Here is a 13,765-nt window from a genome sequence, read left to right as displayed (position 1 = left end):
GTATGTCGAATTTTTATATAAATAACATGTCTGAATGTGTAGTTGAATTAGTTGAAGAGCAACAATAACTTTGAGGATTTAACAATCATATCAATGCAAAACAATTTTAAATACATTATTGGTGGTAATTTTCTTATGTAATTATTAGGGATTGTCGATGTTAATAATTAATTAAATATATGCATTATATATTAATTTTCTACGTATATTGAAGTTAAAAAGTTAATATTAAAAAAAAATATTACTATAGCTAAAATCCGAATGAAATATAAATAACGAATTCCTATATTTTTTGTTAACATTTCATTGATAAAAAAAATTATAACAAAATCTCTATGTATTTTGAAATTGTAACGACAAATTTGATTATAATCAGTAAGAAGTGCACTTTTATGTAATTTAAAATTAGAAATTGGAAGTAGGCTAATTTTTTATAAATATTAACACACTACTTGCCTAGTAAAAGTCGTGCTGGCGCGAATTAATTCCTTTTTAGACAAAAGTTTCTGAATAAATGTAAACGTTACTGTTAATTTTCAATTAAAAATTCATTTATTAAAAAAAATGTAGTGGCAAATAAATATTCCCAGTGGTTTATATTCTATCCAAAAATCCTAAAGCAACTGTTACAGCAAAATTGTGTTGGGTTCTACAAAATGTGGAAATTATGTAAATAATTAATTGATAAAGCCAATATTCGTAATTACATACAATTTAGTTTTTTTTCTTATATATGTAGGATCCTAAAATCGAATTTATATGTTGGTGAATTCTTTTAACATCGATCATCCCTAAAATGTAAATCCCAGTTCATGAGATAGCATTTAAGAAAGTAAAGCCATTACTAACAGATTGCATTTAAACTTGTACAAATATTATTATGTACAGTATTCGGTTGACAACTCTTGTTTGCATCACTTGGACCGGGATTTGTTTTTTTTTTATTTATATAAGTTAACTGGTGATTATATTTTCTTTATAAACGCTATTCGTGAGATCGTAAGCAAAATTTTAATTTACGTAAACTATTATCTTTAAAAGTGCTTAGATTAATAAATGGTTATGTAAACAATAAATTAAATATTTTATATTTGAATTTTATTTTAAAAATATCACAACACGATTTAGATTAAAAATTCACGCTAACGGATCGAAGCGGTGCGAAGCAGACCGCAGTACACTGCAATATGCCTACTTAGCACTTTATCACTGCTTGTTCCGCCTAAGTTATTGCTTGATATGGTTATATAAGGATCTTGTAGCAGTCGGAAAATATGTAAATTAACAATATCATCTTGACCTAAGAGGGAGTGGCAGCTGCACGTTTTAATGTTGCCATTTTCAAAATTTCTAGATTCCATAAAAACATCACTCATGAACATGATGTTATAAGTAAATTTAAATAGGAAGGAATTATATTACAAAGAGAATTGAAGTTGGGAAATTTTTGCTCACTGGTAACCCATAAAACTTGGACAAACCCATCGTAGTTCACTGTCATAGAACCAGTATTAAAAAAATGCTATTCTCTTACTAATCATTTTCTAAAATTGCTTTTCCCTATTAGTCTTCATTTATCATCCGAAATATTATTTAACGACATTTGAACTTCGGTCTAATTTTCATCGCTACTTTCTGATAGCTCGGCTTCGGCTTTTGGTAGATTTACTCTCCTTTTCGTGCGCTTAACTTTTCTACTGATTTTAGATTTTCTAAATATCTCTATTGCTTTCAACTTATTCTGTAAAATGTTCTGTTTGTCTTTTTCTCTCTGAGGTATGATCTCTTGGAATCTGTCAGTTTTCGGAATGACAACTTCAAAACCTTGGCAATTGGCTTCATTAATATTAATAACTTTAGTTACTGCTTCATTATTCTCAGATTTCTTCTTTTTACTTGTTGATGGTTCTGACAGGTCATTACCCATTGTAACTTTATTTGGTTTTCGTTTTATTTTTCCTTTTTTGTCTTCTACAGGTTGAATATCTTCTTCATTTACTTCTGCCTTATATTCCGGGTCCATCATTTGAACCGCGGCTTTAACTCTCTTACTCATTTTATCCTCGAGTGATTGAAAATCTATCTTTGCCTTGAAATAGTCCTGAACCGATCTTTGAGTTTTGCGATCATTTATTCTGCTCAAAACTGGTTTTATAATTTCATCAAGTTTATTCTGTGACCAGCCAAATTTAGTTTTTGTATAATCTCGTAATATAGTAATATCAATATTTCCCCAAGTAAACTTTTCATCACTTTTTTCAACATTCGGCTCTAGATAAGCTTGAACCACCTATAAAGACATTTAAAGATATTTGAATTATAAAATAGGATTTCCTTAAAAATCATTAAAAAAAAGTTTAATTAATTATACACATTAATTAAATTATCGAATAACTTAATACACATACCCTCATACTAGGAAAATCCTCTGTTAGTTGAACATTTTTTATCTTTTTCTTTAATTTAATATTATCCGTTCTCTTTCCTGCTCGCACCCATTTCTTGAATTCTTGTAGCCCAGCTATTATTTGAAAATACTTCGCCTGTTTAGATGTCTCACTGAGGAACTGCCTCTTGCTGAATGGAAAGGATGCTAGGATTTCTAGTGCAGTTACAGGACCAATACCAGGTATACCCATTGTGTAATCACTACCAACTAATAACGCAAACAGTATCAACTGTTCTCTTGATAAATCTGAAAAGTAAAATGATTTTTACTAACTGCAAAAGAATAATTATGAAAGTTGGTAAATGATTTTGTTGGGTTAGCTTTGATTTAAGTAAAAATAGATTTTTCTATAGTTAAATTACATGTCAAAAATAGAGCTTGGTAGGCAAATAGAGAAGAACCTTATGGTAAGTTATTTTGCAGCTGTTGGAAAGAGAATATTGCATTCTTACAATAAATGTAGAAATATACTGGCCAAAATGTTAAAATATAACTCTTGCCTTTGTTTATGTTTCCTTAGAGTTAAAAGGTCGTAAAACAGAATTAAATATTGACCAGTTTTGAATCACAGCATCATCTTGAAAATGTTACGATATTACGGATGACATAAGTCAATTTTCAATCACAAATAAAGTCACATTTCCAAATATAACCCAAAACCTTAAGCCACAATGAGCTTTAAACCCATACTGATAATGGCACTTACTAAATGACTTCTCTATTCTTTCTGACAAAAACTGCATGACATGTTTATTGTGATTAAAGAAATTCTTATACACTGTCTTTCCACCAAATAACCAAATATCACTATCATCAGTTATAGTCCCATCTGTTAAATTTACACGTTCAAGAAATGCACATTGAGCTTCTGCCTCCATCGGAGCAACGATGTAAGGAATACCAAAAATTTGAAGCAACTCTTGCGCATCTTTTGTCATTTCCTCTGTTATGTTTCGTCCGATTCGATCCATTTTTCCTTTTTCTTGTATCAAATGATCCTCTTTGCTTTGAATTTCGGACATCATGGAATTTAAATCTTCAGTAGTTAATAACTTCTTAGGTGGCTTATTACTTTCAATGACAGCCTGATCAGTTTTTTCTGGGGATAATGCAATATCTTTTTGCTCATTGTTTTTATTTACATTTTCTGCATTTACTACTGCATCATTCTGTTCATCTTCACCAGAGCTTTCTTTCTCAATAGGCGATGTATCTATTTTCGGAGACTCAGTTATCTCTTTGTCTGTTTCTATATTATAAATTTCGAACGTATCAGGCTCTTCTTTTATCTTTACTTCACACAAATCAATATTAGTATTTAAGATTGTAGGTTCATTTTTACTATCTTGGTTTTCCTTGATATGTTCTTGCTTGTTGTCTTCAAAAACGTCAGCAAATATATCATCATCAGGAGCGGCCCCCATGTTGAGAGTGAGCTCAACAACTGGCTTGCTTGATTTGTTTTCTTCTGGCACTTCTTCAAATTCATTGTCACTAGAATCATCTGATAATTCGTTTTGAACAGTTCCAACATTAACAGATTCGGATACAATAGTCTTTATTTCTGATTTTTCCTCTTCAGTGCTTGTGTCGAGGTTTATTACACTAATAGATTGGTTTTCAACAGCAATAACAGATTGCTGTGTATCATTTACGTCAATATCAGCAATTACATTATTTTCATTCTGGGTCTGGGTATCTGGGTCTATGAGTTTAATATCATGCAATTTTTTGTCTTCATCTGATGACAAATCAACTTTATCAACTATAATTGACTTTTCATTTTCAAGTTCCTTGATTATTTCATCTATTTTTGGGACTTTGCATTTACTTTTGGAGCCACTATTTTTGGATGTTACAATGTTATCAATAGCTTTATAGGTAAAGTCACTATATTGTGCAATATAGGCCTTGGCAGAGGACATATCTGGCTGTTCAATATCATCACCTTCATCCTCAGAATAGGAATAAGAATAATCAGAGTCTGATAAATGTGAAGTCCAAGAATCATCTGTTTTAGATGTACCAGCACTTGTATTAGCGTCGTCTACACATTCCATTGACATTTTTATTGCCATTTGAAGTTCCTCATCTTCTGTTTTTGGTGTTACATTAGTCACTTCTTCAGGAACAATTTTCTTATCTACTTCTTCTTTTTTACTAAGTAGTTCTTTTTTCTTTTTAGCATCTGCTAATGCTTGTTTTACATTATTGATGAGTAAGAACCTTGTAGTATTATTAGAGGCGATTCGGCGAGTGGGTAGTGTTTCAATTTTTGTATCAATACCTTCTTCATTTAACAAAGATTCAAGCTCATTTATGGACATTGTGCCATCTCCCATTTCTTTCTCTGTTTCTTCTAAACATTCTTGTATTTTTCTACGTTTTAATAATCTTTCCATCTGTAATTTATAAGAAATAGTGTTTTTTTTAATAAAGGGCACAATTTATTCAGAAAAGATTTTTAATAGTTATTTATTAACCTTAATAATTTATTAATTTATTGTTACCCACTTGAAAATCTGAGAACTGATCACTTTTCTTTGGCAGTGTATGAAGTTTTCCCCATGAATTCATCTTTCTTGTCTCTTTTAATTCAATGAGTAAATCATACTTTTCTTTAGCAGGCATGTTCTTAAAATTCTCAGATTCAACATCAACAGTGTGTAAGTCAATTGTAGATGCACTAGAATCTTGTTCATCTTCAGACCTAGTAGTCAAAAAGAAATTAAAGGAATAATGATATTAAGTCATCAATCTAACTGAAAATACAAGCTAAATTATATGACTCCACATCATTTTGCTTTGACAATTTTCCCAAATAAAAATGGTTTAAAGTCTTTCATCTAGTTCTGTATTGTACAGTAAGTTATGTTTGTTTAGGGGACAGAACTTTTCAGAACAACTTAGAATTAACTACATATTAGTTACATACTCTGATTCAGATTCTTCTTCTTTCTGAGGCAACGCTGGCAGTTTAAACATATCATCTCTATTTACATCAGTTGCAGGGTTGGCTTTCTTCGGAGATATTTGCTTCCCCAATAAACTACCAATAGCTGTCCTTTTCCCAAGCAATAGGGCAAGTTCTCTTTTTAATCTTTCTGATTCAGAATTAAGTTTAGATTTATTATCTTGTCTCTTAGCCTGAAATTTTATTTATACAAATTTTAGCATACATAAATTCCAATCAGTTTGATCAATGCACAAAATAGTACTAAATTGACAATTATATTAAGAAAACTTTTGAGGAAAATCAACTGACTTTTAGCAGCATTAACCTATTGCCACTATTTGTAAAACATTGTGAAATCTTTATATCTTATCAGATATGTTGAATTAAATAACTTTTCCAAAAATAATAATAGAATAGCAAAAATTAAACTACTTTAACAACAACTTTATTTTTAATCGCAAGAATGAAAAATCTATAACATATATAAGCTATCTTATAGGTAGGACATATTTCATTGTTAAGGATTAAAATAACTTACAATTGTTTCTTTTTTTAAATCAGGGTATCCACCATCAAAAACAAATACTGGTTTTATTCTAAAGTAAAGTAATTTACAGAGACGTTGAAATAGACCCATAAGGTGAGCGTTTGCCACAGGGGCTCCTTTTGCATCTTGGTATCCTTTGACCATCTGATGCAACCATATTGATATATCTGGTGAAAAATAAAACTTCTTGTTATCAAATACGATTCTGATTAACTCTACCGGTGAAGTGTGAAGTTCATACCAACTGCGAGCACTTTGTTTTCCAAAGTCTCCACCGGGACCGGTTTGCCTGCGGGCTCAATAAGTCTCCACAGTCCAGTGACTCCCATCGCGTGTGAGATTAAATTCCGGACCAGATTTTTTTTGTTTTAACTAAAGTATATATCGATATACATAACAAAGGTCATTTCCCACGAGATCTTCGGTCAATCGTCGGTCTCTTCCTCACACATCGCAACCTTTTCGCTCTGTGAACTCGACGTATATTTATGACGCACACAAAAACAAATCAAATGCCGCCTGCTACTGGCGCATTCGTAAGTGTTCCGTTCACTACATACAATATCAAATGTTTTACTATGCCGCGACGCCCACTCTTTCCCACACTTTATTTTCTCACGCCCCATGCGTAACCCCACATCCTATGACCGACCGTCTGTCTGCCGGGCTGTCAGTCGCGCCGCAGCCGAACTCGCATCGCTCGATTTTATTCGCGCGCGTGCAATCGACAACACGCTTGTTTCAGTGTCTATGGTTCCTCTTGACAGATCCTAATAAAAGCGTTGTCGTATCAAAGCGAAATAAACACAAGTTTTATCAACTTTTAGTAACGAATAAACAAGAAATATCATCTACTCAGAACTTATTACATCTTACGTTAGATTTATCAGTAGTATTAATAAATAGTAAACTGTGGTATGTTGGCTAGACTGTCTGAAATTTATACCATCGAACAGGTGTTTTTGAATGAAGTGTGTTAAAGTTCCCATCGTAATTATTTATTTATGGTGCCGTGAATAACACAAAAGTGTATCGATCGAAAAGTTAACAGTCGTTAAGAAAGTGAGATACTGTTTCGACAGCGCGTTGTAAGTGTTTACGCTTGATAAGAGTCGCCACTGATCAGGCAGGATATTACCAATTTCTCCTGGTAATATGGGCAGTATCCCGCGGTGATATTGGTATTAATGGGTTCAAGTTAGGAACTCGAGGATAGCGTCATGTGTCGTCAGATTACGGATCGATCGATGATGCAGTGCGGAGGGAGGTGAGAGCAGAGCAAAGGTGGCCAGCATGCCGCACCAGTACGGCGCGGGCGCGGGCGGGATGGCGCAGGGCCCGCCGTCCCCGCCGCCGCAGCACGGCGCGCTGTACCCGCGCTACGCCAGCGCCGCAGGCCCTGGCGCCGGCGCCTACCGCCCCGAAGAGCGCCGACTCACTCGTGAAGCCATGGAACGATACTTGCGTGATCGTTCCGATATGGTCGTTGTCATTTTACACGCTAAAGTCGCCCAAAAGTCTTATGGAAACGAAAAAAGGTTCTTCTGTCCGCCTCCTTGTATTTACCTTTTCGGCGATGGGTGGCGGCTGCGACGCGAGCGCATGCTGCGCGAAGGCGAGACCGAGCAGGCGTCGCAGCTCTGTGCCTTCATCGGCATAGGCAACTCAGACCAGGACATGCAGCAGTTAGACCTGAACAATGGCAAGCAGTATTGTGCAGCTAAAACTTTGTACATATCAGATTCAGATAAAAGGAAACACTTCATGCTATCTGTTAAAATGTTTTATGGTAATGGACATGATATAGGCATTTTTAATAGTAAAAGAATAAAAGTTATTTCAAAACCATCAAAGAAAAAGCAATCCTTAAAGAATGCAGACTTGTGTATAGCTAGCGGAACAAAGGTGGCGCTCTTTAATAGACTGAGATCACAGACAGTATCAACGAGGTACTTGCATGTGGAGAATGGTAACTTCCATGCATCATCCACACAGTGGGGTGCATTTACGATACACCTTCTGGATGATAATGAAAGTGAGTCTGAAGAGTTTGCAGTAAGAGACGGTTATGTACACTACGGATCTACTGTGAAGCTTGTCTGTTCTGTAACAGGCATGGCATTACCTCGACTTATAATTAGAAAGGTAAATATTATAAAACACATACTAAATTTTACTTGATAAGTAACACTTTTAAATAATTAAATAATATAAAAATGCTAATATTAGGTGGACAAGCAAATGGCATTACTGGAAGCAGATGACCCTGTGTCACAGCTGCATAAATGTGCATTCTACATGAAAGATACGGAGCGGATGTATCTCTGCCTATCTCAGGAGAGAATTATCCAGTTCCAAGCCACGCCGTGCCCCAAAGAGCCAAATAAGGAAATGATTAATGATGGTGCTTGTTGGACTATAATATCCACTGATAAGGCTGAATATCAATTTTACGAAGGCATGGGACCTGTCAGGTAAATAAGTATTACACTTTAATTTTACATACACACTAAAATAGTTTTTATTTTATATTACATATTATATATAATTATAAAACTATCTTTTCATGGTCATAATTTCCTATACTGTATATGAATAAAGTATAAAATTCAATAAACAAATCAGAAGTTATATTAAACTTTTGCATTATTACTATGTAATTATAAATTCAATTTACATAAATATGTAAATATTCAATATTATATATTACAATAATTTCAAGCAGTTATAATTATGACTTCTCAGACTCTCTTCTAATGCACATTAAATTAAATCATCCTGATATATATCTGTGTATATATATATCTTATTATGTATTGTTACACCTTTAGACAAATTATGTTGAAATTTTGTTAGAATATTTTGAGGATGCCTTAGAAAATTTTGTGCACCAAAAAAAAATCTAAAAAGTACAATATAAATGCTTTTCTTTTTTAATGAATTTTTTGCTCACACTATCACCTTATTTTGACACTGTTATGCATACTGGGTTCAGCATGCATTACTGGGTTCAGGAAAATATATATCCTTAACTTTGTATTTAGTTTAAAACAGTACTGTGATTTCTATGAAGATAATTCAAATTAAAGAGAGAGAAAATTAGAGAATCTTCAAAATATGTGAAGGGAGAACTGTGTATCCCTTTTTTAAGATAATTGTGTGAATAAATCAACATGAAATTTGATACAGTTAACGTTAATGTGGACATGTCAATTTTTAATCAAAAACAGAAATCTAGGAATATGAATTATATTAACCAATGCGCAACCACTAGTATTTATAATCTTACGAACATCATGATAAGCATGTGAGGCCGTGAGTTTGCACTGCTGAAACATTCCCGTTTTTATTCTCTTTTAAAAAAACTAAGACAGGTTTTTTTTTGCAAAAGTTCAGCAATGCGAAAGCACGTTATACCCACTTATTTTTGCGTACAATTTATTTGTAACTTTTTCAATAACAATTTTGATTCATTGAATTTAAATATTTAAGTCGTTATAAATATGTTATCTTTTAATGCAATTTAGATAAGCCATCTCAAAATGTATTTATGCAAAATTATATTTGGTTTGGAATGTTTGTGATTAAGGTAACATCGAAATGTCACCAGTTGATTACTAATTCGATTAGAATTATTCCAATATAATTTATCAAAGAAGGGAATTAGTAATCAAGATTTATAAAACAGACCAAGATGAAGTTACGTTAATACGAGAAAAACGAGGGAAAATCGATTTCTCGTAATATAAAATAATAGGAACGTTTATCTCAACTTATTGATTCTAGTTTCAATAGAATATTACAAATTAACAAAGTAAATTATACATTTGTTAAGAAACAATAAGACAAATCTAATCAATAGGTCAAATATCTAAAGCAAACAAATTATTATAGTTTTCAACTATTTATTTAATAACACAAACAAACAGACAAACTCAACGTCATATACTAATGTACATAAGTCAATAACAGAGTTATTATATAAAAAAACATAGTAATAAGAAAAATATGCTGCGATTTCATAATGCGATCGAAATTAAGATGTCTATTAATGATAATAATTTGTTGAAATATTTTTCGCATCAGTTTTTTTCTTTTTTCTAACGATTGACAAATCAATGTTATCATCATCAGCTCGGTATACGTCCCCACCGAGGGGCTCGGAGCCTACCCTAAGTTAGGGGTGACTAGGACATAGTCAACCACGCTGGCCAAGTGCGGGTTGGTTGACTTCACACATATCATTGAATTTCTTCTCAGATACAAATGTACATATGTAAATCGAAAACACATTGGTACATGGCGGGATTCGAACCCAAGACCTGCAGATTGCAAGTCAAGTGCTTGACCCCTCAGCTACCGACGCTCTAATCAATGTTATAGACGCACTGAATTTCATTATATTCCATGACATTCGCATGCCCTCTTTATGATAGCCGGGAAGATTTTTTAATATACAAAATATGTGATATCGTGGGACAAGTTGTAACCCTAGTGGTTCCCGCGGGTGATCTTATCACAGTGTTATCTCTATCAATTCCATACACTGTGAAACTTTCTCACGCCTATTTGCAAAATATATCCAAGAAGTTTAATAACAAGCCAATTTGATTTTTGGCTTTCATAAAAAAATATAAACTATCACCTCGCAATCCTAGTGCGTTCAAAAATATAAATAATTTAGTGATACTCTTCTTCGAACCCAATAATTGATCTCGAACCTTAAGAACCTTAATTAAAATACTACCTTAATTACGAATACATTTTTAAATAGATAAAAATCTATTTAAACATGTATTCTTTTGATTAAGGTAATCCACATACATTCCTTAAATTCATCCGATTTCGCGATTGCAATATTTATTCCAGATCGTTATTTGATGCGTTCATCTAGAGATCAAATAATTCATTTTTGTCCTCTTATACAAAGTTAAAATAATGAATATTAAGAATCCATTTTTGGATTTGGACTTAAATCTAAATTCCACCAGAGCGTATGCCTATCAGTATAAATCGATTAACGGATTTTTTTGATAATTTGATAGTTAAGTTTGTAAAAATTAAATTATATATTTCAATGAGATAAAATTGTTAAATATCCATCCGTTCGACGCATAGAGATAGGGTCAGGGGACCCGCGTGTGTTATTTTTAGAATAGGGTCGGAAAGTAGATCAGTAAATTGTTGCTGTGTATTTGTCCCCTAAGATCGGCTATTGTGTTATGGGCATGATAAAATAAAAAAAACATTGTTAAACCAGGTCTCCAGTGACGCCTGTGCCCCTAGTACATTCACTGAATTTAAACGGCGGCGGCGATGTGGCCATGCTGGAGCTGGCGGGGGACAACTTTACGCCCTCACTGCAAGTGTGGTTCGGTGACGTTGAGGCGGAGACCATGTACCGATGCGCAGAGTCCATGCTGTGCGTCGTCCCGGATATATCTCAGTTCAGGGGACAGTGGCTGTGGGTGCGACAGCCCACGCAGGTATGTAACGCGCATTTAGAATCGAATGTGACAAGTTCCTTCCGACCCTTTCGACTTTTAGAATATAATAAATTTCAGTTCGTGAAATTAATCGATCTTAATCTAAAGCACCACAATGACAGTCTACTCAGATACATGGCTCTAATCCTTAGTTTCTGAGGCCAAAATTCCTGTATGAAGTATAATTATTTCATCTGTTTTGTCAAAGATAATGTGAGGGATGACGATATGTTTAATACAGGGAATTTGGCCTCAGTAACCAACGATAAGTTAACAATTTCAGGTGCCAGTATCGCTGGTGAGGAACGACGGTATAATATATGCGACAGGTCTGACTTTCACGTATACGCCGGAGCCCGGACCTCGGCCGGTGTGTCCGCCCGTCGACGATGTGATGCGCCCCGAGCAGGCCTGGCACCACGACGCCATCGCGCATCGCCTGCCCGACAACATACAATAGCAGGAGGACTGCAGGCTCGACAGTCTGCGGTGATAAACCTTACCGGTCTCTACAGGGTGGACTCCTTGCCAGTGACAACTTTATCGGTCTTGTGTGGCAGATTCTATGACAGTGCAGTGACAATGCTACCGATCTCTGAAGGGCGGATTAGTTGACAGTGACAACCCTACCGGTCTCTGAAATGGGGTCTTAGTGGCAGTGTAGTGACAATCATACCATCCGTTGCTGTATGGTTCTAAAAGGACTATCCAAAGAGTTATAAATAGTTGGTGAACTAGAAAGTGTTAGATTTGGTGAGTGAGGACATTAGTATGTTAGTTTCTATAGTGCCTGTAATATTCGCTTTATTTGACCGGCCGGAATTATAATTCAAACAGTCACATTATATGTGCCAATGTTTTTCGCTGCAACTTTAGTTCGGTCAAAAAAAATTTACGAAGTCTATAAATAATTTATCGTAATATAAATCCCTCGAAAACCGAATTTCTGAATCGAGATTTTTTAAAAAATCAGCTTATTTATAATATTTTGGATTATATTACGATCAGTAATACAATAGGAAGCTTAGGATAGTGGTACGGCGCGACTCAATAGCTTTGCCGTTCAGTGTCTAGAACATTCGCTAAGCGAACGGTATCATTAAATTACGACAGTCCTTGTCTAAAACTATACTTAAATTTAGGTTTTTTTTTGCGAGATTACGACACCAAAATGCTATATACTAAGATAGTTAACTTTAGAAAAGCAATACGATTTATGTTTTAACGAATTATTTTTATTTTAGACGTTTGGTTTTAAAAAAATATCACAACTTTCTTTTTATCATTTTATTATTATTATTCTGAAATTTGTATCAAACGCTCATGCATCTTTAGATTAGTTTATATTTTTAAAATGATTGTCATGTAAATTTTATTTGATAGTTTTGGTGTGTATTTTTTCTAAATGTGGAAACACACCGCAACTCAGAAGACAAAAAAAAACTCACAAAGATTTTTTGTTCTGATATCATGTAGTGGGTATGCCTTAATGTCAACTTTTACTAGCCAGGCGTATTTTAAAGATTTGGTAGAGCATTAGTTCCTAGCCTATTTTTTTTTTTCAATCAACTAAAATGAAATCTCTGCTCTAAGATTCGATTCTTTGGGGCCAAATAGTTTTAATGTCCATGACAAGTCATCAACGTATCGATATCGTTAAGGTTTACGTAAAATAAGTTTATCGGTTGAGGAGATGTCTCGAGATTACTTAAGAAGCGAATATTCGAAGACTTCGTTTATAAGTTTTTATATGTATAAGTCTAAATGAAAGGACGAAAACCAAATATGTTTTACATTATCTGTGCTCGCTTGGTTGCGTTATTTTTTATTGTCTGTTGAAGGGCAAAGGTAATAAATAAATTCTGCCACTCAATTAATTCAAATTATTAGCTACTTTTTTATATGCACGCATAAAATTTTATGTAAGTATGTATATTTACGGAGATTTTAATGAACAACTAGTGATGTAGCTAGAATTAGTCGATAGTACATTATATTTTAGAGGAGACTTTCAATTGAAAATTTCTATTTATTTAAAATGCGACATTTTTAAATATTTTATAATTTTTTTTTTTGGTAAATCGATTTCGTGTGTATTTATAATGAAGAGTGTGATTTTTCGAACATTCCATAAGGAAGTGAATTAATAAGTACAAAATTTTTTATCAATATTTTTATATCGACTATAAAAATAATTAAATTACGAGACATTTTTATGGAATTGGTATTGTAGATGCAGTATTACGATGTAAGTATTGAAATCGATAGAACGAATATTTCGTCAATTTTTGTATAAAATATAAAAGATTTTTCATTTTTTTTTTACA

General features: G+C 33.5%; 2 protein-coding genes across 2 annotated transcripts; one reads left to right on the top strand and one right to left on the bottom strand.

Moving 5' to 3' along the window:
- Window positions 1-1,325: 1,325 nt before the first annotated feature.
- LOC106718842 (DNA repair protein UVH3) lies at window positions 1,326-6,281 on the bottom strand. The gene is made up of 7 exons (XM_014513037.2): window positions 6,194-6,281; window positions 5,944-6,119; window positions 5,385-5,596; window positions 4,964-5,159; window positions 3,156-4,851; window positions 2,409-2,695; window positions 1,326-2,290 (listed from the first exon to the last, which is right to left on the bottom strand). The coding sequence occupies exons 1-7, from the start codon at window positions 6,279-6,281 to the stop codon at window positions 1,616-1,618; spliced, it is 3,330 nt and encodes a 1,109-aa protein (XP_014368523.2). The 3' UTR covers window positions 1,326-1,615.
- Window positions 6,282-7,237: 956 nt separating this feature from the next.
- LOC106718843 (suppressor of hairless protein) lies at window positions 7,238-12,704 on the top strand. The gene is made up of 4 exons (XM_014513039.2): window positions 7,238-8,097; window positions 8,182-8,426; window positions 11,213-11,438; window positions 11,722-12,704. The coding sequence occupies exons 1-4, from the start codon at window positions 7,246-7,248 to the stop codon at window positions 11,896-11,898; spliced, it is 1,500 nt and encodes a 499-aa protein (XP_014368525.2). The 5' UTR covers window positions 7,238-7,245; the 3' UTR covers window positions 11,899-12,704.
- Window positions 12,705-13,765: the final 1,061 nt, after the last annotated feature.

This window comes from Papilio machaon, chromosome 1 (assembly GCF_912999745.1).
Source record: "Papilio machaon chromosome 1, ilPapMach1.1, whole genome shotgun sequence".
Lineage (NCBI taxonomy): Eukaryota > Metazoa > Arthropoda > Insecta > Lepidoptera > Papilionidae > Papilio > Papilio machaon.
This window is presented reverse-complemented; position numbering and strand designations above follow the sequence as displayed.